The 23,902-nt window shown below is 45.5% G+C and overlaps 1 protein-coding gene across 3 annotated transcripts in view; it reads left to right on the top strand.

The window, feature by feature from the left end:
- Positions 1-23,902, top strand: part of sema4ba (sema domain, immunoglobulin domain (Ig), transmembrane domain (TM) and short cytoplasmic domain, (semaphorin) 4Ba) — a 164,360-nt gene that overhangs the window by 91,879 nt on the left and 48,579 nt on the right. Inside the window, exons 1-2 of one of the 3 annotated variants that reach the window (XM_055661028.1) lie at positions 483-741; positions 20,980-21,294. In XM_055661028.1, coding sequence (XP_055517003.1) covers positions 21,177-21,294 — 118 coding nt within the window. In that variant the 5' untranslated portion in view covers positions 483-741; positions 20,980-21,176. Of the gene's footprint in view, positions 1-482; positions 742-17,837; positions 18,053-20,979; positions 21,295-23,902 lie in introns of those variants that run through there. The other 2 variants (XM_055661029.1, XM_055661027.1) reach the window with 2 other exon arrangements.

A 23,902-nucleotide genomic window follows, 5' to 3' on the forward strand; every position in this document is an offset into this window, starting at 1 on the left:
TCCAGAGATGCAGAGGGAGGGGTGGGAAAAAGAAAGGAAGATCTCCAGATCAATAGTTCCTTCATTTTCCTTTATCATCATAATTGTTTTGCATATCTCTCATTCATTTGTTCTATATCTCTCTCCACATCACTGCCTATATCTCTCACTTCATTTCCCACTGATTCTCCGTCTGAAGAAGGGTCTCGACCCATTCCTTCTCTCCAGACCAGAGATGCTGCCTGTCCCACTGTGTTACTCCAGCATGTTGTATCTGCCTTCAATAGTTCAGGTCTCTGCACAGGCACACAGTCATGTAAGCGCTGCCATATCCATGCCGAGTACCTGAGGACAATGTGTAGCAAATGGATTTAATGGTTTTATTGGTCGGGATGAAAGGGGGGGGGGGGGGGGGGCTGTAAAGATAATTACCTTCCAGTTTATTCCTCTCAGTTTGCTGCTCCAATTAAAGTTAAAAGCACTGGGTGTGTTCTTTGGCTGCTGCTGGGAAGATAAAACAAACACTTCAGCCCTCTCGCACACTATGTATATAGTAAACATTCCTTCAGACCCAGCCCATGAAATGCTGGTGTTTGCTGTTCGGTGTTCACTTGTGGTGGGGTGCGTTAGTTGGCTGCCGGGTGTGGAGAAGCGTGGTGGTGTTTCAACAGCAGCTGAGAAGAAACTGCAGTGATTGTAACCCTCGGCTCCTCTCCTGTGACATTTATCCCGCCGTTTCTCAAGAAAAGACTCATAAATTATGTAAGTATTCAGGTGAAGCTTTGATTTATGTCCGAATCTGTTCATAGCTTGATTGGTCCGCCTTGTGCTAAGATTGAATGGAGATAACCGTGAGTTTGAGAAGTAATTTCCTTTAAACACACCAGCACCCCTACCCACCAGAGTAAACTGCTCTGTGTACAAAACCTGTTCATATGTGGCCTTTAATTTATATAACGAGATCTAGAACCTTTTTCAGCCCTTTCACTAAATGGTACAAACTAACTCTTGGAAGGAACAGCCAAGATTTCCTCTGCTTGGACAGAAATAGACTGTATAAAATCTGTGGAGTCTTGTAAACATTGACACAACAATTGTATATGCATCAACTAATGGATCATTAGAGGCACAAGGGCAGTCTGTTTGTTTTACTTGCTCTTGCGTTGTACATGAAGTCTGAAGAAGGGTCTCGACCCGAAACGTCACCCATTCCTTCCCTCCAGAGATGCTGCCTGTCCTGCTGATTACTACAGCATTTTGTGTCTACCCTCGATTTAAACCAGCATCTGCAGTTCCTTCCTACTCGCATTGTACTGTTTAGGAATCGTCCGTCACCAGCGAAAACACTTCAGCAAGAGTTTGATGCTGTGCCCATCTGATTGTGTATCAGTTTGCATAATGGTGATTTATTTGGGACGTAGGCTATGTTGTGCAGTGTGTTACTGCTAACATTGTTGCTACTCAGCCGGTGTGTGAGGACAGAGGATTCATTCTTGTATATTCACTGCTAAATTGGTAAGTTGCCGTTACTAAGTTAGACTGACCTCGTCTCTTTGTGTTGATCTGGAGTTTGACAGAAGCAAAGAGCTCAGATTTGAACTGCGTCCCATTAAGTCATAGCTTACGGAAATGCTGGATGTTGATTATGTTGTGGCGTGTACTGCCTTAGGAGGTCTGTTCAACACAGAGTGTTTTTTCTAAAGCCCTGTCTATATTCATCGCTGCATTGTGTTTAGCTTTGAATTCTGAAATAAGGAACTCCGAGCAGTAGAGGAAGGGTCTCGACCCGAAGCATCCAGAGATGCTGCCTGGCCCGCTGAGCTATCCAGCATTTTGTGTCTATCTTCAGTGAAGAAAACGCATGTAACTCTGGACCCCAACTATTGAGGGCGAGCTTTTTAAATGGCATGCAAAGAAATGAAGAACTTGGATTTGAGTGTGTTGCCCGCTGTGTAAATAATGTGGTTATTGTTGTGACACAAAAACGCTGGAGTAACTCAGCGGGACAGGCGGCACCGCTGGAGAGAAGGATTTTTTTTTAAAATTTCAAAATATACTTTATTCGAGAAACAAATATACAATACATGATCCTTACAAAAATCCATCTGACATTCTCGGAGGCTATACTATCCCCAAGTCACAATTTTACCCCACACCCTTGCCACTCATGTGACCCACTGGTGTGGAATCCCTTCCCTTATTTTGAGGGGAGTCTCCACCACACCCTGTGGAGAGAAGGAATGGGTGACATTTCTGGTCGAGACCCTTCTTCAGACTAGTTAAGGGATAAGCAAAATTAGAGATATAGACGGTGATGTGGGGAGATAAAGAACAATGAATAAAAGATATGCAAAAAAGTAACGATGATATAGGAAATAGGCCATTGTTAGCTGTTTATTGGGTGACAATGAGAAGTTGGTGCAACTTGGGTGGGGGAGGAATAGAGGATTGGAAATAGATGCAAAATGCTGGAGTAACTCAGTGAGACAGGCAGCATCTCTGGATAGAAGGAATGGGTGACGTTTCGGGTTGAGACCCTTCTTCAGTTTGTTTGGCTTTGTAGACCGGAGAGGATGTTTCCACCAATGGGAGAGTCTAGGACGAGTTCACAGCCTCAGAATTAGAGGATGTTCTTTTAGAAAGGAGATGAGGAGAAATTTATTTAGTCAGAGGGTGGTGAATCTGTGGACTACTTTGCCACAGAAAGTGGTGGAGGCCAAGTCAGTGGATATTTTTTAGACGGAGATAGATAGATTCTTGATTAGTACAGGTGTCAGGGGTTATGGGGAGATGGCAGGAGAATGGGGTTAGGAGGAAGAGATAGATCAGCCATGATTGAATGCTGGGTAGACTTGATGGGTCGAATGGCCTAATTCTACTTGTAGTCCTATGACCTTATGACTGATTGAGGTTTGTTTCTGTAATTTTCAGAAGCCCAAGGAGGAGTAATGTGCCTGTCCCACTTAGGCGATTTTTTTAGGCAACTACAGGCGACTAGTTTGTCGCCACGTGTTCGCGGGTGGTCGCGGGGAGTTGGCTCCTCAGTCGCGCAAAAAGTCGTAGCGTCCTTCTGGTCGCTGCTAAATTTTCAACGTGTTGAAAAAATTTTCGGCGACACTGGGTTTGACGCCATTGAGCGTAGCGTGACTTCTCCTGACGTAGGTGCTGTTGTAGGTTGTCGCCACGATGATGTTGGTTGTTGCCGTTTTTTCGGTGACCTGCTCCGGCTATGACAGTCGCCGGCAGTTGCCTAAAAAAATCGCCAAGTGGGACGGGCCCATTAGATTTCACATTGAAGCAACTGTTTCACTCCGAGATTGTCAGTGGAGTGTGTGGAACTGCAATACTTTTCTATCGTGACAGAAGTGAAAAGAGGTTTTAATCATCCACACGATTTGAAAGGAGTTGTTTCTTTCATGAGATCACGTTCCCTGCATCGTTCTTGTAAATTACAGAAATATCCAGCTTGAAATGGATTCAATTCACATCCTCATTGGTGGTATCAAAGCTGAGTGACTGCAGTTAGTCAACTCTTCGCCAAGTTGTAGTGTCATTTTATTTGTAGATAGCCCATTAAATTGTGCTGTCTTATTTATTTATCTTGTTTTTAAGGCTCACAACTCACTGCGCCAGCATTTATTGTCCACGTGTATTTGTACAATCCCCATCTGGAGGTCATTCCTGTACAGTGGCGCAGCGGGTAGAGCTGCTGCCTCACAGCGCAAGGGACCCGGGTTCAATCCTGACTACGGGAGCTGTCTGTGTGGAATGAGGGGGAGAGGGTTTCAAAGGTTAACTGAGACCACTTTCCTCATAGGATCTGTCGAGGGGGGGCGGGGCGGGGGGGGGGCCTTCAGACCGCCAATGCTTTGGGGCCAAACTAACGGAGATACTAGAGCACTTCAGTCATAATCTAGAAACAAGAAACTGCAGATGCTGGTTTACTAATGACACAAAACGCTGGTTTTGTCTGAAGAAGGACCCAGACCTGAAATGTCACCTATCCATGTTCTCCAGAGATGCTGCCTGTCCAGCATTTTGTGTCTAGAGTCAGTGCATTCGTTACCAGCACCTTCCATGGTGTAATTAACGCAGGGAACCCTCATTTACTCCTTTTCCCAGTAACTTATCTGGCTGATAAACCTCATCCCCAACTACCTCCGTGCTATTTCCAAAGCACACCCTGAGTTTAGACACCTTGGAACTGATTTTGCAACAATGGTAACCAGCTTTATGCTACGCATCTTTTCAGGAGCTTTGGGAATAGTGAGCACCTCATTGAACGATCCTTGATCCAGTGCCAGAGACTCCTATTTCAGTCTATCCTTTGATCGTTGTGCCGAAGTTACACCCAGGCTCCAGGGAGCAGGCTCATTGGGACAGTCAACTTGGCCCTTTAAATTAGTCCCCATCTTAAAATGACCCCACCATTGATCTCCCTGAAGGCCAACCAGCCTGGCACAAGCACAGAGCTTCCTGGTAACACTAGTGTACACTTGGTGAGCCTGTCCAATGTCTCTCTCAGTCATCATAGATGAATAGCAACTGGTTTACATGAATGGACAACACTCAGTGTTTGTGGGGAAAGTATTTTCTTTCTCTGACGAGCTGGATGAGTTTCAATCCGTCTCCGGGCTCTGGTCCAAACCACTTCTTAGAACTGCAACGGATTAGCAGTAAAACGGCTAGTTTTAATCATGAAACTGTGTCTTCTCATGTTTTAGGTTTGGTTTAGTTTGGTTTGGTTTCATTAGGGTTAGGGTTAACAGACCCTTCGGCCCATCGAGTCCATGCTGACCAACCACATTGCAGTAAATCCATACCACTTATTTTAATATAGTGTCACATTCAAAGATGCCAGGAAGCTTTTCTGCAACGTAACACATTAGGAGAGCAGATGGATATTACCAAGAAAGAGAGGATGCTAATTGTTTAAGTGCTACAAGTGTTAAACAGCTGCCGAAGAGGATCCACCTTTGAGTTTGACTAATGCAGATAAATGAACTTGAAGAGTTTAGCAGGATCTGGGCCACGCGCAGACAGATGGGACATCCTGGTCAGCGTGGGTAAGCTCGGCCGAAGGGCTTGGTCCGTATGATGCGATGACTCTAGAATAGATGTTGGGATTTTGATTAAAACACCAAGTGTTGGAGTAACTCAGCGGGCCAGGCAGCATCTCTGGAGAACTTGGTGAGACAATATTTCGGGTCAGGATCCATCGCCTATCCATGTTCTCCTGAGATGTTTACTCCAGCATTCTGTGTTTTATTGAAAGCAGGACACAGTGGATTGTGAAATCAAGATGCCTGAATCTCACTCAGCCGCTAAGCAAACAGAAGATTAGTATGAGTTTCAGATTCTGTAACAACATTGTGCCCAAATAGTGAAAAAAACATTCCATGGTATTGTGTGACAGAGATTCAATATTAATCAGTTTGTGCAAGTGTAAGAATGAACCACAGATACTGCATCCTACCGCAACTAGAGAGTGGTCCTGAACTACTATCCACCTCACTGGTGACCCTTGTACTATCTTATATCGAACTGTATTTACCTTGCACAAAACATTATTCTCTTATCATGTATCTATACACCGTGAATGGCTCGATTGTAATCATGTATTTTCTTTCCACTGAATGTTTGGCACGCAACAAAAGCTTTTCACTGTACCTCAATACAAGTGACTATATAATAAACGTCACCTATTCCTTCGCTCCATAGATGCTGCCTCACCCGCTGAGTTTCTCCAGCATTTTTGTCTACCTTAAATTTAACTGAAACTGGTTTATACTGAAGGTGGACACAAAGTGCTGGAGTAACTCAGTGGGTCAGGCAGCCTTTGTGGAGAAAAGAAATGGGTGGCGTTTTGGGTCAGAACCCTTCTTCAGACTCGAGACTTGCGTGGACTGCTGTGTCAATCCACTGTGTGTGAGTTCTGACAAGATATACAAAACTATTTTCCAGCGACATTGCGGCATTCCTTTGACTACTAAACAAACTCTTAAAACCCACAGATTCAAATTCTTTGCTCCCCAAACTGTTGCTTTAATCTTTATAGTTTGCTCCAATGTCAACAAGTCAAGAGTCAAGAGTTTTATTGTCATGTGTCCCAGATAGGACAATTAAATTCTTACTTGCTGAATCACGACAGAATGTGTAAACATAATACAGACCGGCAGGTAAAGGTTCAGTGTGTCTATAGTCTATAGACCATATATATATACACAATAAATAAACAGATGAAGTGCAATAGTAGTAATAGACTCGTATTGTTCAGAGCTTGTTTGATGTTGTGTTTAATAGCCTGATGGCTGTGGGGAAGTTCCTGTTCCTGAACCTGGATGGATGTACAAGCTGGTACAATGAAGAAACTCACGGCGGTGATGAACGCACTTTGGGACGTACGCCAATGTTTTGGGCGGGGTTAACTTTGAGGATATTTTTTATCGTAAATATTGTCAGCAGAGCATCATTCAACAGATCCAGGACGTGGTGTGAAAATAACAACACCTTGTTAAACCACTAACATTGTCGATTCACAAGCAACATGTATTTAAAGCAGCAAAGAAACTGATACTACAAGTGTGTCCCCAATAAAAGTGGGTTAATGCTGAAAAGCATGCAGTGGGTGGAGAATAGTTCAGCTTATTAATGCCACATGTACCAAGGTACAGTGGCAAGCTTTGTTTTGTTGGGTGCTATCCAATCAGTACAAAACCTACACGTGATTACTGCCCTGGGCCTCCTCCACTGTCAGATGAGGCCCAATGCAAATTAGAAGAACAGCACCTCACATTTCACTTGGGCAGGTTACACCCCAGCGGTATGAATATCGACCTCCAACTTCAAGTAAGCTATGACTTGCCCTCTCTCTCCATCCCTCCCCCATCCTAATTCTCTGACCAGCCTGACTCCAGAGGTTCCTCAGTGTTTATTTCCTCACTATTCTTTAATCTTTGTTGAACTGTTAAGCTGATTTATACTGTTTCCTGTCCCCACATAATTTGATATCCTCAATACTCTGTGTTACTCCGTTGCTGTCAGCCAGCAAAGAACTCTTGCTTTCCAGTCGTGCCTTTGTTACTGATCTATTCTTAAGCCGAGTTTCTACATTCTTTTCCTTGCTATCACAAGATGGGCTGGGATTATTGTCACTGTCAGCGATGCCAAAAGCAATAACAAACTCTATCTGAATTCAGCACTGAAGCCCATTCAAGGGGAGGCCCGGTGATGCAGCGGGGAAGTTGCTGCCTCACAGTGCCAGAGGCCTGGGTTCGATCCTGACCACGGGTGCTGTCTGTACGGAGTTTGCACCTTCTCCCTGTGGCCTCGTGGGTTTTCTCCAGGTGTTCTGGTTTCCTCACACACTATGATGACGTACAGGTTTGTACGTTAATTGGCTTTGGTAAAATTGTAAATTGTTAGCAGCATAAAGGATGGTGCCAGTGTACAGAGTGAACGAAGGTCGGCGTAGACTCGATGGGCTGAAGGGCCTGTTTCAGCTCTATCTCTAAACTGAACTAAACATCTGAACAGCCCTAAAGGATGTATTTCTGAACTGTAATAATAAATAGTTTGTACAGAATCTCTCTTTGATTTACTTTCTATTGGTGTGTTGTGCATATGTAAAGGTTTAATTAATCAAGAAACGCCAATACGTATTTGCTAAAAGTAGTTTGTGATTGATTATTGTATTTATTGGGTTTGCCTACTTGGTTCAGCACTTACTTTATATTCATAATTGTTTCTCTATAATAATCAACACAGAAGTTTCTTTCAGCCTTAACTTTCAGCTAATAATGACAGTAGATATAAACGGGTATAATATACCTGCCGTTGCTTCAGGGCTGCACGGTGGCACAGCGGTAGAGTTGCTGCCTCACAGCGCCAGAGACCCGGGTTCGATCCTGACTATGGGTGCTGCCTGAACGGAGTTTGTATGTTGTCCCCGTGACCGGGTGGGTTTCCTCCCATGCAAAGGAAAGCTAGATTGAGTATCATGCATGAGTATCAGTCTGAAGAAGGGTTTCGGCCCGAAACGTTGCCTATTTCCTTCGCTCCATAGATGCTGCTGCATCCGCTGAGTTTCTCCAGTGTAGGGTACTGTTTGGGCATGGAGGTGATCGCCTAGTGTGTAGGGTACTGTTTGGGCATGGAGGTGATCACTGGTCGGTGTGGGCCTAAGGGCCTGTTTCCACACTATCTCTAAAGCCTAAAGTAAAGTCAATAAATAAAAGTGGGTTGTAGAAACTCCAGGTATGTGAGAAGAGAAAAACACTGCACATCTCGTATGTGTATGTGACAAATAAACTTGACTTGACTTGACATAGTCAAGATATATGTAGGTTATTTCGCACTGGACTCGGTGAGTCGAAGGGCTCGTTTCCATGCTGTATCGGTGCTGTAAACCAAGGTGGCTTACTGTCAGAAACTGGAGAATTTGTAAAGGGAGAATAAAGAAATACCAGATCTATCAAAGACTTTGGTTCAGACATTATAGACGAGGAAACGATTCTCATCCTGGAAATGAGGAATAAAAGGAAATTGTTTTTTGTGAGAAAAACAGCTCTGGAGAAGTCAATAGGACCAAAAACTGATCAATCCCCAGAGTTCTAATAGAGGTAACCATGGCAACAGTGGGATGCATTAGTAATCATCTTCCAACATTCTATAGATGGGGGACCAGTCCCTGGAGGGTGGGAAATGTAATGCTGCTGTTCAAAAAGAGAGAGGGTTTAAACAAGGATCTACCTCATGTCTATAGTGTGTAACAATACTTTATATACTTTAAGTAATACTTTAGTCTATTGAAAAGAATGCGATAGCAGGATATTTAGATTGTAAGCCATCCAGTATAATCATGGCTGATTTAGTCAGAGGGTGGTGAATCTGTGGACTTCATTGCCACAGACGGCTGTGGAGACCAGGTCAATGGATATTTTCAAGGGGGAGATTGACAGATTCTTGATTAGTACGGGTGTCAGGGGTTATCGGAGAAGGTCGGAGAATGGCGATGAGTGGGAGAGATAGATCAGCCGTGATTGAATGGTGGGGTGGATGTGCTGGACTAAATGGTCTAATCCTGCTCCAATAAATCATGACCGTTTGAACTGATGCTTTATCCGGCCCCATCTACCATTTGCCTTGTTGCATTTTACGTTGCTATATCTACCTACCTCCTTTTTAAAATATCTCAGTCAGATGAAGGGTCTCGACCCGAAACGTCACCTATCCATTTTCTCCAGAGATGCTGACTGACCCGCTGAGTTACTCCAGCACTTTGTGTCTATCTTCGGTACAAACAAGTTTCTGCAGTTCCTTCCTAAACTCGCTCCCGAACTTGTAAGAAGCAATATTCCTTTTGCTACTTTCTAATCTGTTGGCTAAGTTATCAGGGCTCGGGGCTAATAAGAATCAGGACTCTTGCAAGAATGCCTGGTTGTCATGTTTTTTAATGAGATTTCTAAATGCCAATATTACTCTTCCACTCAGCAAAGATAGCAGCGCATTCACTTCCTGTTAACAAAACAAATTGTGCACATGTCAAGCAGCTACTCAAAAAAGACTTGGGACCTGGCCAATACCAGTAAAATAATAATTTGTGCATCCCTCATTTGCCTGAGGGAATGAAGTCAATTACTTAATGGGATCTGTGACATCTATAAGCAGAAGATGGACTCAAAGTGCTGGAGTAACTCAGCGGACAGGCAGCATCTCTGAAGAGATGTAAAGGGCGACGTTTCGGGTCGACTCCCTTCTTTCCCCATCCGACCCCACCTCAACGACAGAGGCCTGAGGCCTAAAGGCATGGGTGGCTTGTTCCTTTCCCTGAGATATAATCTAGCAAAGTTCACAGTCTGTGGCAGGAACCCACAGACATCGGGTTTCTTCAACTCCAGTTCACTGAAGCAACATTCCTTCTCTCCAGAAATGCTGCCTGTCCCGCTGTGTTACTCCAGCTTTTTGTGTCTATCTTTGGCTTAAACCAGCACATGCAGTTCCTTCTTGTGCTTCAAATGCTAATAGACAAGAGTTGGGCTAAAGGGCCTGCAGGCAGGTAAGTGTTGGCTTGGCATCATCTTCGGCACAGACGTTGTGGGCCGAAGGACCTGTTCTTGCACCATACTGTTCTATATTCTATCTTCTATGAAACTGATTCCATGCTTCTGCGATTGGAAATTTGGGACCAGTTTCACAGCTATAAATGTCCTCAATTTCTACATACATTTTTCGTCTACGCAAAAGTCGGAAGAATGTTTTCATTTTCTCTCCTCTTTGACAGTGTGATTATCGGCTTGTCAGCTCTGCATCTTACTCTATTACGTGTTGCCTGCCTGATTATGTGGAACTGTGAAGGTAGTAGAGTGTTAGACTGCAGAGCTTTGACAAGCACCCGAACCCAAAGAAGATAAAGTCGCAAAGATTTCTGTTGTCGTATTGTGTCGAAAAAAGTTGTGTATTTAGTGACGAAGAACCTACAAACCTGTACCTCTTTGGAGAGTGGAAGGAAACCGGAAATCCCGGACTAAACCCACGCAGGTTACGGGGGGGGAGGGAATGTACAAGTTTGTACGGAGTTTGTATATTCTTTCCCGCAAACCGGGGGGGTTTTTTCTGGGAGCTCCGGTTTCCTCCCACACTCCAAAGACCTACAGGTTTAGGTTGATTGGCTTGATATGAATCTAAAATTTTTACCTAGTGTGTGTTGGATAGTTGTAGGAAGGAACTGCAGATGCTGGTTTAAACAAGATGGACACAGAATGCTGGAGTAACTCAGCGGGCAGGCAGTAAAGTATTAGTGTGAGGTGATCTTTGGTCAGCGCAGATTCGAAGGGCCTGTTTCCGTGCTGTATCTCTAAACTAAACTATAAAAAAAATCACCTGGAATTTTGAGCTGGTTTCTTAGTTCCTTTCTTGAGGTTCTAGTCTGCGTTAAAACACCTCATCTCCTCGAACCTCGTATCACAGTTGAAGCCTTGATGGCATCACAGTGAATCATATTAACATGACCTTGACTTCTTCTCGAATGTATCACTTCCCAAAGTTGGAGCCATCATGTTTCCTGTGACTCAGTGGGAATAAATGCTATAAAATAGGTTGATTATCGCTGTGGGAGATAGATCATCACAGTTTGATCGTCCAAAACATGATCGCTTTTCCGCATCTCTTTTATGACAAAGAAAGTGAAGTTTTAATGTGGTTTTGTGGAACATCAAATTAATCGGAGAACTGTTTACACAGCCCAGACCATCACACAAATCAACCTCCCTCCCATTGACTCCATCTACACTTCACGCTGCCTCGGCAAGGCCAGCAGCATCATCAAGGACCAGTCTCACCCTGGTCACTCCTTCTTCTCCACTCTCCCCTCTCCCATCAGGCAAAAGATGCAGAAGTGTGAAAACGCACACCTCCAGATTCAGGGGACAGTTTCTTCCCAGCTGCTATTAGGCAACTGAACCATCCTAACACCAGCTAAAAAATGGTTCTGATCTCCCATCCATGGGCAGATATCCCTGGGGGGTGTTTATAGCACGTCCCCCCCATGTTTTGAGAAGTGGGGGACAATTTCCCCCCCCCCTATGTTTTGTAATCCGGATTTTAAAACTCGGTGAAAAGAAAATCCATTCAAAATCTCCGCTTTCCGCGAGACAGTGGGGGTGGGACTGATGGTCGAGGGCGCCGATTGGACGAGAGAGACGTCGGTCAACAGGCAGTAGGGGGGGGAGGGGGACCATGATGATTCAGCGCGATGATTGGAGGAGGGAGGTGTCGGTCAGAGGCGGAAGTAGGAGGGTGTGACTGAGGACTGAGCGCGGTGATTGGAGGAGGGACACAACCTGGTGAAGCAAAGATCATAGAGCGGAGCTTGAATCGGCCTGGCGCGGCGCGGCCTGGCCCCGCGGTCTAATTGCTGCGTCGAGCCCCCGCCGGGCGATGAAAGGCCCCGCGAACAGGCCGATTGAAGCCCCACGATTCGGGGCGGACGAAGCTGCTGTTGCTAGAGTTTGGAGTCGGTCACCAACCAGGTCAGCTCCCGATGTTACCGTCCACAGGGCCACGGCTGAATCCTCCAAAGCCTCGCACGCGGCGCTAAGAAATTGTGTCCCCCCCATGTTTTGATACCGATTTCCGCCCCCTGCTCTCATCTAACTAATTGGAAACCTTTGAACTATCTTTAATCAGACTATACCGGACTTTATCGTTGCACTAAACGTTATTCCCTTTATCCTGTATCTGTACATTGTGACGGCTTGATTGTAATCATGTACAGTCTTTCAGGACATCACGCAACAAAAAGGTTTTTACTAAATAAACATTATATGCCAGTGAATAGAATTCTCTCCTGTGAGCAGGGGAACGTTAGTTGATGGAATCACTAAGACAGATGCATTAAAGTAGCCAGCTAATTTTTTTTAATTTGGTTTTGACTGTAATGAAATCGTGTCCTGTGCATGATAGGATGGTTTAATTAAAATTTCTGTCAACTTGAATTGGATGAGGAATTATTGAAGTGAGGTTCCCATCTTCCCAAGTGCTTCTCAAGTATTTGGAGCAGCGGGTACAGACCTGGGTTTGATCCTGACCTTGGGAGCTGTCTGTGTGGAGTTTGCACGTTCTCCCCGTGACCACGTGGGTTTCCTCCGATTGCTCCAGTTTCCTCCCATATCCCCAAAATGTGTGGGTTTGTAGATTAATTAGCTTCTGTAAATTGCTGCTAGTGGATATGATAGTGGGATAACATGGAGTAACGTGTACGGGGTGATCGCTGGTCGGTGTGGACTCGGTGGGCTGATGGACCCGTTTCCACGCTGTATCTCAAAACAATAAACAATGCCCGTGTAAACTCACACAGTCATCTGTAGAATGTACAAACACCATCCAGACAGCAGCTGAAGTCAGGATTGAAGCTGGGTCTCTGATGCATGAGGCAGGAAACTCGCCACGCTGCCTCACCATGCCGACTAATAGCTGGAAGAGACTTCATTCAAAGTATCCATAAAACATGATGAAAGAATTCCTGAAGAAGGGTCTCGACCCAAAACGTCACCTATTCCTTTTCTCTGGAGATGCTGCCTGACTCGCTGAGTTACTCCAGCACGTTATGTCTCTCTGCGATTAAACAATTAGCCTTTTTGGAGATATTTTTGCCAAAATCTCTCTATTTATTTCCATGCTTTGTAGGCATGTTATAACTGGGTGAAACAGTAGAACCTCTGAGACACCAGGCATAACTGTTGCCTGGTGGATAGTTTATTATTATGTTGGTAAACCGCAGCCACAGGGGACTAGATTTATTTCCATCCAACCAAACATTGGCCAACAAATACGTTCTTTCTGAGTTTGGACTGGAAGGCTGAACATTTTTATAGATTTATGTTCTGGCTAATCTAACTACGTGAGCCCCAGCAGATGTTCATGTCCAGTGCATGCAGGACCTTGGGTGGGATCTACATCTGGTGTCCATGTAATCTGGAACAGAAAACGACACAAAGTGCTGGAGTAACTCAGTGGGTCAGGCAGCACCTCTGGAGAACATGGGTAGACCACGTTTCAGATCGGAACCCTTCTTCAGAATGATTGTAGAAGGGGGGAGCAAGAAGGTGGTGGGACTAAGCCTGCCAAGTGATAGGTGGATACAGGTGAGGGGGAGGAGGGCAGATACTTGGACAAAGGACAGAGATGCAAAGACAAAAGGTGTGAGGTGAGGATAGAGGAGGAATGAAATGTCAATCCAGAAGAGGGAGTGGAGGGGGGAGAGGAAGATGGAGGGGGAAATGGGTGCACATCCAGATGGGGAAGAGAGAAGAAAGGGGGAACAAAGGGAGGAGCAAGGTGGGGGAGGGAGGGTGTTTGTAGGTTAGTTACCTAATATTAGAGAATTCAATGTTCATACTGTTGGGCAGAAAGCTGCCCAAATCAGGAACATCGGCATAAACGAGGAACTGCAGATGCCGATTAATGCACGAAAGGACACAAAGTGCTGGAGTAACTCAGCAGGTCAGACAACATCTCTGGAGAACATGGATAGGTGACGTTTCACAGAGTGCTGGAGTAACTCAGCGGGTCAGGCAGCATCTGTGGAGAACATGGATAGGTGACGTTTCACAGAGTGCTGGAGTAACTCAGCGGGTCAGGCAGCATCTGTGGAGAACATGGATAGGTGACGTTTCACAGAGTGCTGGAGTAACTCAGCGGGTCAGACAACATCTCTGGAGAACATGGATAGGTGACGTTTCACAGAGTGCTGGAGTAACTCAGCGGGTCAGGCAGCATCTGTGGAGAACATGGATAGGTGACGTTTCACAGAGTGCTGGAGTAACTCAGCGGGTCAGACAACATCTCTGGAGAACATGGATAGGTGACGTTTCACAGAGTGCTGGAGTAACTCAGCGGGTCAGACAACATCTCTGGAGAACATGGATAGGTGACGTTTCACAGAGTGCTGGAGTAACTCAGCGGGTCAGACAACATCTCTGGAGAACATGGATAGGTGACGTTTCAGGTCAAGGCGGCAGAGGTAATGGAAGATGAGCTCCAGGTCGTGGTGGACCAGGAACTTGTTGGGGTGGGGGTCAGTGGTAGAGAGTCTGGGTTAAAATGTGGTGGCAGAGACAGAGAGCAGGAGGGATCACCGAGGGTGAGCAGCGGGAGACGGTGTTGCAGTGTTTGTCTTCCGCCTTTGTTCATTTGTAATTACACTAAATGTCTCGCTGTTTACGATGTAACATTCCGACATGCAAAATTGTTCCAAGCGTGGCTGCCACACCTGATGGGTCAGGTTGCGTTTGCGAAGTTAGATTGGCTTTGCCAAGTAGTGTTATCGTGTTTCAGAAAGCAACCTGCCTCGGGACGTTCCTATCAGAGATCTAACACCCCTTTCCAGGCACCAGTGACCTCAGCAAATGTGCTTTTAAGTAAACTCAGACATCTTTTGTTTTTAACTGACTACGAAAGCACCTGAGGAAAGGCAACCTATTACTCACTGCAGTTTCGTGCCTGGTAAGAAACTCAAAGCATGTGATGTTTATGATGGAGAGCCTTTTTCTGTTGTGAGTCAGATGTCAGGCTATCATTTTCGATACCAGATATGCACAAACACAGCTACTGAACAAAATCTATAACGTTAGCTACTCTACTATCAGTAACTCAGTAACTACTGTCAGTAACTCAGTGGGACAGGCAGCGTCTCTGGAGACAAGGAATGGGTGACGTTTCGGGTCGAGACCCTGTCCTGCTGAGTTATTCCGGCATTTTGTGTCTATCTGAAAAGATCAGAAAATTAGTTGGTAAGCTTAGTTTAGTTTATTGTCATATGTATGAGGTACAGTGAAAAACTTTTTGTTGTGTGTTAGCCAGTCAACTGGAAGACTGTACATGATCACAATCAAAAAGACTACGCGATTACAATCAAGCAATCCACAGTGCATGGATACAGGGTAAAGGGAACAATGATCAGGACAAGATATAACATTGAAGTCCGATGCAATGGGAAGTGGAATGAAGAAGTAGTTAGAATTGAACAAAGGCAGCTAGGTCTTCACGTAATGAGACCATTGTGGCTGCCATAAATGGCTAGAAACATAGAAATTAGGTGCAGGAGTAGGCCATTCGGCCCTTTGAGCCTGCACCGCCATTCAATATGATCATGGCTGATCATCCAACTCAGTATCCTGTACCTGCCTTCTCTCCATACCCCCTGATCCCTTTAGCCACAAGGGCCACATCTAACTCCCTCTTAAATGTAGCCAACGAACTGTGGCCTCAACTACCCTCTGTGGCAGAGAATTCCACAGATTCACCACTCTCTGGGTGAAAAATATTAGGAAAATGGTTCATTAATGAAGACTATTCTTCACAGTTCCCACCACACATTCCTTTAGGTCGTAGAGGTCTCGGGTTAAGATGGTGTTCTTGGGGACGATGGTCTGGGCTGCGTCCACAATGACGCTCCTGGATGAAGCTGTACCTAAATCCACGCTGTGATGCATCCCGATAAACTGCCTCGTGCGCAGCGTGTGTGGACGTTTTATGTTTCCGTGTGTGGGTGCACATGTATAGATGTGCACATGCATGTAATTGGACGGGACTGATGACTGGAGCGGCGGGGAGTGGAGTAGAGAGTAAGAGAAGCAAAAGGAGATCTGAATCTCTGAGGTTGTGACATTGTGCGTGTGCGTACTTGTGCAGGCTGCGTGTGAAATGCAGTAACTAGTCCGTTCTGTTGGCGGATCAGTGTGTTTTCTGTCGGCTCTGCTGTTTACTTTAGATTTTAGACTTTACAGATACAACGCGGAAACAGGCTCCTCGGACCACTGCCAGCGATCACCCCACACACTAGCACTATCCTACATACTAGGGACAATTTACAATTTTGTTTTTACCGAAGCCAATGAACCTACGAATCAATACATTTACTCAGAGAGTGGTAGCTGTGTGGAATGAGCTTCCAGTGAAGGTGGTGGAGGCAGGTTCGTTTTTATCATTTAAAAATAAATTGGATAGTTATATGGATGGGAAGGGAATGGAGGGTTATGGTCTGAGCGCAGGTACATGGGACTAGGGGAGATTATGTGTTCGGCATGGACTAGAAGGGTCGAGATGGCTTGTTTCCGTTCTGTAATTGTTATATGGTTAATACGTCTTTAGAGTGTGGGAGGAAACCGGAGCACCCAGAGAAAACACACACGGGGAGAACGTACAAACTCCATACAGACAGCACCTGTAGCTAGGATCGACCATGGGTCTCTGGCGCTGTGAGGCAGCAACTCTATCGCTGTGCCACTGTACTACACTGTACTGTTGTAGGGGGAGAGAGTCCACTCAAACTCACCACTCTGTCTGTCTCTCACAGTTTTCAAGCCTGTGGCGGGTCCAGTGCTTGTCAGCTGCTACCTGTCATATTGGAGCTTTCATGTAGAGCAGCAAAAGACACAGAATTGTTTGATTAAACATAGAAGAGTAGAGGGCAGGAACCGGTCTGTCGACTCGCACCATTAGTGTGGAACATAATGCCAAGTTAAGTTGATCTCATCTGCCAGTGCATAATCCATATCCCTCTCATTCCTGCACTTCCAAGTGGCTATCTAAAAGCCTCATGAACACTACCATGGCGTCTGCCTCCACCACCACCCCAGGCCCCCGCCACCCTCTGTGATCGTTTAGTTTAGCACTGCAACATGGAAACAGGCCCTCCACATCCACGCTATCCATCGATGTCACCCATACATTATCCTACACACGGGACAAATTCTAGAAGCCACTCAACATACAAACCTGCACGTCTTTGGGATGTGGGATGAAACCGAAGCACCCGGAGAAAACACTCACGGGTCACAGGGAAAAGGTACAAACAGCCCCCATGGTCAGGATCGAAGTTGGGTCTCTGGTGCTGTGAGGCAGCAACTCTACCACTGCGCCACCGTGTCACCATGATACTTTCTACAATCAAATGGTAGTATTTTGTCTTGTTCTGTTTTTGGCAGAAATCCCATGAATCCGTCTGACGGATATTTCCTTTTGACCTCTTCAATGAATTACGCTGCAGTTTACAAAATAATAAAACTGGGCAAATCTGCCTCTCTGGACACTGTGATTAGAGCATTTTGTTTAAGAAAGAACTGCAGATGCTGGAAAAATCAAAGGTAGACTTAAAGCTGGAGAACCTCAGCGGGTGAGGCAGCATTTATGGACTTCGGTCTCGAACCGAAACGTCACCCCTTCCTTCGCTCCATAGATGCTGCCTCGCCCGCTGAGTTTCTCCAGCTTTTTGTCTACTGTGATTAAAGCAAGTCAATTCCTCTCAGCTCTCTGTAGGTTGGTGGGACCGCACCTACCTTGCTTTATTGTCAAAGGTTTCTGCAACTCTGCAGGATTAGTGTTGCCCGTGGGTTGGTCAGGTTTATTCACTATCCTGAGGGATAGTCATCCTGATGAACCAGTCCAGGTTTACTCCTTCCCTCGGCTGCACTGAGTCATTTCTTGCAGCTACCAATCACTTGGAAAGAAGATTGTGTAATAATAAGCTCGGAGTTTCTTTCCTGCTTTTGCCACACAAGCACCAACTGATCAGGTAAAGTTGTGTGTGTGTACGTGTGTGTGTGTGTGTGTGTGTACGTGTGTGTGTGTACATGTGTGTGTGTACATGTGTGTGTGCGCACGTGTACGCGTGTGTGTACATCGGTGTACGTGTGTGTGTGGGTACGTGTGTGTGTGTACGTGTGTGTGGACGTGTGTGTGTGTACATCGTGTACGTGTGTGTGTGTGTGTACATGTGTGTGTGTGTGTGTGGGTACGTGTGTGTGTGTGTGTACATCGGTGTACGCATGTGTGTACATCGGTGTGCGTGTGTGTGTATATGTGTGTGTAAATACATACATATATGTGTGTAAATATATACATATATGATCATGGACACACTCCTATTGAATCTATCCAGGAATTGAATATCCGAGTTTTGCTAGTGTTATAGACATTTCTGATCGAATTCATAATGGTGCTGGTGACTGGTGGAGTATTTGTTGATCTAGTGAGTTCATATCCATCCAGGCTCATTGTCGTTTCATTATTCTTGCTCTTTATATTATAAAGCGACGTATGGTTGTTGCGAAAGGTTTATTATTGTTTGAATGATGGACAGGATATTACAGTGCGGAGATGGATCGCTCGCTTGAGGAACTGACAGCAACTTTTATTGGATGTTTTCACTCCGTACTGGGAAATGGATTAATGATTGCAGATTAGAGGTGATTCAGGAGCACGGTGAATATGTGGATGGGATCCAGGAAAGAACCTTGGTGACTCTGCACAATACCAATGTATTTCACAATTCACTAATTGTAGAGAAAATGTAAATCTAAATATTTATTTGTACAGCAATAATTCAGGTCCAATCCAAACCCTGACCAACATAGACTACAGAGATACAGGCGTGGAAACTGGCTCTCCTTGTCGACCAGCGATCCCCGTACACTAAAACTATCCCACACGTTGGGGACAATTTGCAATTTTACTGGAGCCAATTAATCTACAAACCTGCACGTCTTTGGAGTGTGGGAGGAAACCGGAGCGCCTGGAGAAAACCCACGTGGTTACAGGGAGAATGTGCAAACTCTGTACAGACATGGTTAGGATCAAACCTGGGTCTCTGGTGTTGTGAGGCAGCAACTCTACCACTGCACCACCGTGCCGTCCTGATATATATTGAATCCTTGAACATGCATTTGCCTTATTCCTAACATTGTTAACTTAACTTTATCCTGAGCAGTATAATTATTGTGTATCCAAGTAAATCAAAACTGCTACATCTTGGTGTTAAAGTCAGCGACCTATCTTCCTCTGACTGAAGCCACTGTGTGGTGTTGAGCGATAGACTATATTTTTTGTGAGGCTTTGCGACTCACATTCCAGTAACTATCCGCACAAGCTCTGGTTTCCAGGCCCGTGACTGTCAACAATTATTTATCATGAAAGGAAATATGTATGAACTGATGGTAACACAGATAAGAACATCAGTTCAAACTGCAGTCAAGTTGCAGAGATCTTTAATCCACCCCGCAACTCCATCAGTCGTACACAACCCTGGCTCATTATCAAGAGTCAAGAGTTGTTTTATTCTCATAATGTCCCAGATGGAACAATAGAATTCTTACTTGCTGCAGTATAACAGAATGTGTTAGATAGATAGAGCTCTTAAAGATAGCGGAGTCAGGGGAAAAGGTGAGAAGGCGGGAACAGGGTACTGAATGTGGATGATCAGCCATGATCACAGTGAATGGCGGCACTGGTTTGAAGGGCCGAATGGCCTACTCCTGCACCTTTTGTCTATTGTCTATTGCAAACATAGTGCACTGTAAACAATAGGAAGAGAGAGAGGAGGGAGGGAGAGGGAGGGAGAGCAATGAAGAAGTCTGAAGAAGAGTCTCAACCCAAAACGTCACCCATCCTTCTCTCCAGAGATGCTGCCTGACCTGCTGAGTTACTCCAGCACATTGTGGCTATGTTTTGTCGCGATCATTTCTCGTGTATTCTGTTTTTATAACATTGTCAAACATAAAGTAACTTTTGATAGATAGGCACAAAATGCTGGAGTAACTCAGCGGGCTAGGCAGCATCTCTGGAGAGAAGGAATGGGTGATGTTTCGGGCCGAGACCCTTAAGTCCGAAACATCACCCTTTCCTTCTCTCTAGAGATGTTGCCTACCCTGCTGAGTTACTCCAGATTTTTGTGTCTATCTTGTTTAGTTTATTGTCCAGTGTACTGAGGTATGGTGAAAAGCTTTTATTGCATGCTAACCTGTCAGCGGAAAAACTACACATGATTACAATTGAGCATTCTACAGTGTACAGATACATGATAAAGAGAATAATATTTTGTGCAAGATAATGTTCTGTTGGTCTTGTGACGTTTTCAATGCTCAGGTTAACTTTAAAACTCAAACAGGATTGACTGAACATCTGAAGAGGAGTCCCAACCCAAATCGTCACCTATCCATGTTCTCCACAGATGCTGCCTGACCCGCTGAGTTACTCCAGCACTCTGTGAAACGTCACCTATCCATGTTCTCCACAGATCCTGCCTGACCCGCTAACCCGCTGAGTTCTCCACAGATGCTGCCTGCCCCGCACTCCAGCACTGTGAAACATCACCTATCCATGTTCTCCACAGATGCTGCCTGACCCGATGAGTTACTCCAGCACTCTGTTACTCCGGGGGGAGGAAGTCAATGCAAGGTTAACCTGGCTTGAGTTAGATCTGCTACAACAGGCAGGGAGCGGTGTTGGGTGTGCGGGCAGGGAGCCTGCTGTAGGAGACGGTGAGGTGGGAATAGTTTTGATAGAGGAGAGTGCACACTGTAACATGTGGCTGCCATCAGACACCCACTCAACTTGTGAGCAGGTTAAGAAATGTTCAAGCAGTCTTTGTTTTCAACACATGATCATGTTGCTCCTGTAACCGAGCTGTTTCTAACCTCTCCGTGCTTGCTGTTTCTGTTGCAGGGTCAGCTTGGAGAAGTAGCACGCCTGCTTGAGTTTCACCTGAGCTGCGGGCACTGGTCGGGGAAGGTGACCACAGCCTTGCTGGCCACTGGTATTTCAAAGTTGTCCTGGAACGTGTTGCCGTGCCTTGCTGCAGATCATATATCCACTTCAGACAGGACCATCCTGGAGGCAGCTGCTGCCTTTGTGTAGCCACCATGAACCTGGGCTGCCTGAGCTACCTGCTACTGACTGCTACCATTCTGTGCACAGCGGCACTCCACCAGCTCACCAGCACGGAGCAGGAGCAGATCCCGAGAATTGTCTTCACTCACAGTAAGTGTGCCCACTCGCTCCTGTCAACGGTGATGTGTCGAGTGTGTAGGAAGGAACTGCAGACGCTGGTTTAAACCGAAGATCGACACAAAGTGCTGGAGTAACTCAGCGGGACAGACAGCATCTCTGGAGAGAAGGAATGGGTGACGTTTCAGGTTGAGACCCTTCTTCAGTCACCCATTCCTTCCCTCCAGAGATGCTGCCTGACCTGCTGAGTTACTCCAGTACTTTGTGTCTGTGGTAAATACTCAACAGGTTAGGCACCACTCTGCTGAGGCAAAATTTCTTTACACTCTTTAGTGCTCACGGTATCTTTCAGTCGTGTTATCCATTGGAGTGACTATTGGATGATATTTATTATCGCTTGCTGCTACGCTCGTTATTGCTAATAGTGGGGACGGCACGGTGGCGCAGCGGTAGAGACCCAGGTTCGTTCCTGACCACGGGTGCTGCCTTTACGGAGTTTGTACATTCTTCCCATGACCCGAGTGGGTTTTCTCCGGGTGCTCAGGTTTCCTCCCACATTTCAAAGACGTGAAGGTTTGCAGGTTAATTTGGCTTCGGTAACATTGCAAAATGTCCCTGGTTCTAGTGCATGGGGATCGCTGGACGGCACAGACTCGATGGGCCGAAGGGCCTGTTTCTGGGCTGTATCTCCAAACTAAACTTGTCGTACCATTGTGGCAGAGGTGAAGGAAGATTCTATTCTGTCATTAAAAAAATCAAACGCACATATTGTGCTTTTGGAGGATATTGTTTAATCTGTCTCCCCCCCCTGTTTTGGATGCTGCATTCCAGCTGATGTTTGCCGTGAGCTGGGGCTGACTAGATGGAGGGGGTGGAGGGGAGGTGTGGGGCAGTGATTTCACCACCAAGACTGCGTGCAAAGCTCGGTGACTAATTGTCGGCAGCCTCGGTGTGGGGTGATAAGAGGTGAGGTGATTGAGTGAAGGTGCGAGTGTTTCTCCGAGCAAGTCTGTACAGAGATTTGGCACAGAACACATAGAACATAATGAACGCAGAACAGTGAGTATTAGATAAATAGATATTCAACTTTGGCACAGTTTATTGCTCAGGACAGAAATCAACATGTTTCATAGAATTTAGCTGAACGAGTTGTGTACCTGTCACACCTGGAGACTTCCGATAAGGACTAGGAATGCAACAGTAGATGTTTTGTGGTTATGTTTAGGAAAAAAAAGACACAGATTGCTGGAATAACTCAGCGGGTCAGGCAGCATCTGTGGAGAACATGGATAGGTGACGTTTCATAGAGTGCTGGAGTAACTCAACAGGTCGGGCAGCATCTATGAAGGACATGGATAGGTGACGTTTCGGGTTGGGACCCTTCTTCAGGCACTAAGGATTAGTGTGGATTACCACAATGTCACAGCGGTAGAGTTTCTGCCTCATGGTGTCAGAGACCTAGGTTCGATCCTGTCTACAGGTGCTGTCTGTGCAGAGTTTGTACGTTCTCCTTGTGATCACATGGGTTTTTCCCGGGTGCTCTGGTTTCCGAGAGTTCAACTCTGGTTTCAAGAGTTCAGAGTCTTTCCTTTGAACATCACAGAGGACACTATCAGGTTTGTAGGTCGATTGACTTTGATAAAATTGTAAATTGTCCCTCGTGTGTGTGTGTGTGGGATAGAGTTAAGGGTCTGTTCCACTTTCCCGAGTTATTCACAAATTCTCCAGAGTTTTCCCCTTGATGCAAACTCGGAGAATGTCCGTAGGAATCCGTGGATTTATCGTAGTGGCTTGTTATACCAGCCATACTTGGAGCATCAGGAAGTCGGGACATTTTTTTCGGCCTGATGAAAAATGTCCACAAGTAAAAGAAATAGTCCCGAGTACCTACGGCTGGCATGACGAGCCGCTACCATATAGCCACGGACTCCTACAGACTAGTCACGGACATTCTCCGAGTTTGAATCAAGGGATCAAGGGATATGGGGGAAAAAGCAGGAACTGATTTTGGATGATCAGCCATGATCATATTGAATGGTGGTGCTGGCTTGAAGGGCCGAATGGCCTACACCTGCACATTGTCTATTGTCTATTGTATTAATGTATTGTGCTTTGAGATACAGGTAGATGGATTCTCGAGTAGTACGGGTGTCGGGGGTTATGGGGAGAAGGCAGGAGAATGGGGTTGAAAGGGAAAGATAGATCAGCCATGATTGAATGCAGAGTAAACTTGATGGGCCGAATGGCCTAATTCTGGTCCTAACACATGAATTTATGAACATCCTGAAGCTGTAGTCTTTGCTATATTAAGGCAAGTCTTTGCTTTCATTTACATCTGTGACAGTTGTACAGAGGAGAGAAACTGGTACTATTAGGCTGTTAATCGATGAGTGTCTAATTTTAAAATTCTGGCAGGACATCCATTCAAAGTTATAAATACACACCATATCATCAAGGCTGCTGTATCTCACAGCTGTTTTGTAATTAGTTTCCTGACATGGAGGTCACAACAAAAGATGCCAACTCATTAATTTGGGCCAAACAGTTTCATGCTGTTCTGGAAAAAGTATCTAGTCCTAGAAACAGGCCCTTCGGCCCAACTTGCCCACACCAGCCAACATGCCCTATCTACACTAGCCCC

This window comes from Leucoraja erinacea, chromosome 33, assembly GCF_028641065.1.
Source record: "Leucoraja erinacea ecotype New England chromosome 33, Leri_hhj_1, whole genome shotgun sequence".
Classification (NCBI taxonomy): Eukaryota; Metazoa; Chordata; class Chondrichthyes; order Rajiformes; family Rajidae; genus Leucoraja; species Leucoraja erinaceus.